This window comes from Dermacentor variabilis, chromosome 4 (assembly GCF_050947875.1).
Source record: "Dermacentor variabilis isolate Ectoservices chromosome 4, ASM5094787v1, whole genome shotgun sequence".
Taxonomy (NCBI): Eukaryota; Metazoa; Arthropoda; class Arachnida; order Ixodida; family Ixodidae; genus Dermacentor; species Dermacentor variabilis.
In genome coordinates, this window is record NC_134571.1 from 118,026,373 (window position 1) to 118,027,149 (window position 777).

The window sequence follows — 777 nt, forward strand, 5'->3', positions numbered from 1 at the left end:
TACAACGCGGAAAACGACGTTTACAACGCTCTAAACTCCGTTCTCAAACCAATCTGCACACATGCGACCCGTCCATGCTGTGCGCGTAGTGGTTTTGCGGCATGTGTTGGCATGCAGTGTGCGACATGTGCGCGAAGGTTCTCGTTCGTTTATTTGCAATTACACTGCCGGCAAGTGCGGGCGATGGTTTTCAGCGGTTTACAGAGCGGCTGTACAACACCGGTTCACGCGCCTCCGCTCGCGAAGTGAATCATCGCGGTCGACGTATGCTTACTGGTTTCTTCGCAGAGCGCTTTCGTTGAGCGCTAGCCTTGTAGAGCGCTATCTACGCCGGGTCGGTCGCATCGTTTTGAAATTGAAGAATACAGATCGCAGCAGCTGTTTTTTAGTAGCCGGAATGCACAGTCAGGGCGTCTACCAAAATGCTCTGCAGACAGCTCAGCTGACGACGACCCTGCCACGAGCCAAAGTACGCAGCATCGCAGTCTCCCGACGTGGGCTCATGAGGGGGCTTGACCAGCTCAGGCCCAGCGAGCATGAGCTAGAGAATCAACGCTGCAGTTCAAAAAGATTTGGGCAACGCATTGCCCAAATGCACACACACGCACACGGGATCGCAGACAGGAACCTACGTCGGCTACGTCATTACGGCTATTGCATAAAACGATAAAACTGCAAGGGAAGCTGCTCTGCCGGCTCTCTGCGCCTTCAGCTTTGCCTACAGGTGCCGCTGTGAGCGGCGATTGTCGCGCCTGCCGCCGTCGAGAGGAACGGACC

At 55.3% G+C, this 777-nt stretch overlaps 1 protein-coding gene across 3 annotated transcripts in view; it reads right to left on the reverse strand.

Annotated features, from left to right (window-relative positions):
- Positions 1 to 690, reverse strand: part of LOC142579673 (SCY1-like protein 2) — a 30,982-nt gene extending 30,292 nt beyond the window's left edge. For 2 of the 3 annotated variants that reach the window (XM_075690112.1, XM_075690111.1), the window contains exon 1: positions 419 to 690. In XM_075690112.1, the coding sequence (XP_075546227.1) occupies positions 419 to 538 (120 nt within the window). In that variant the 5' untranslated portion in view covers positions 539 to 690. Of the gene's footprint in view, positions 1 to 274 lie in introns of all 3 variants that reach the window. The other variant, XM_075690113.1, reaches the window with a different exon arrangement.
- Between the last annotated feature and the right edge of the window lie 87 nt (positions 691 to 777).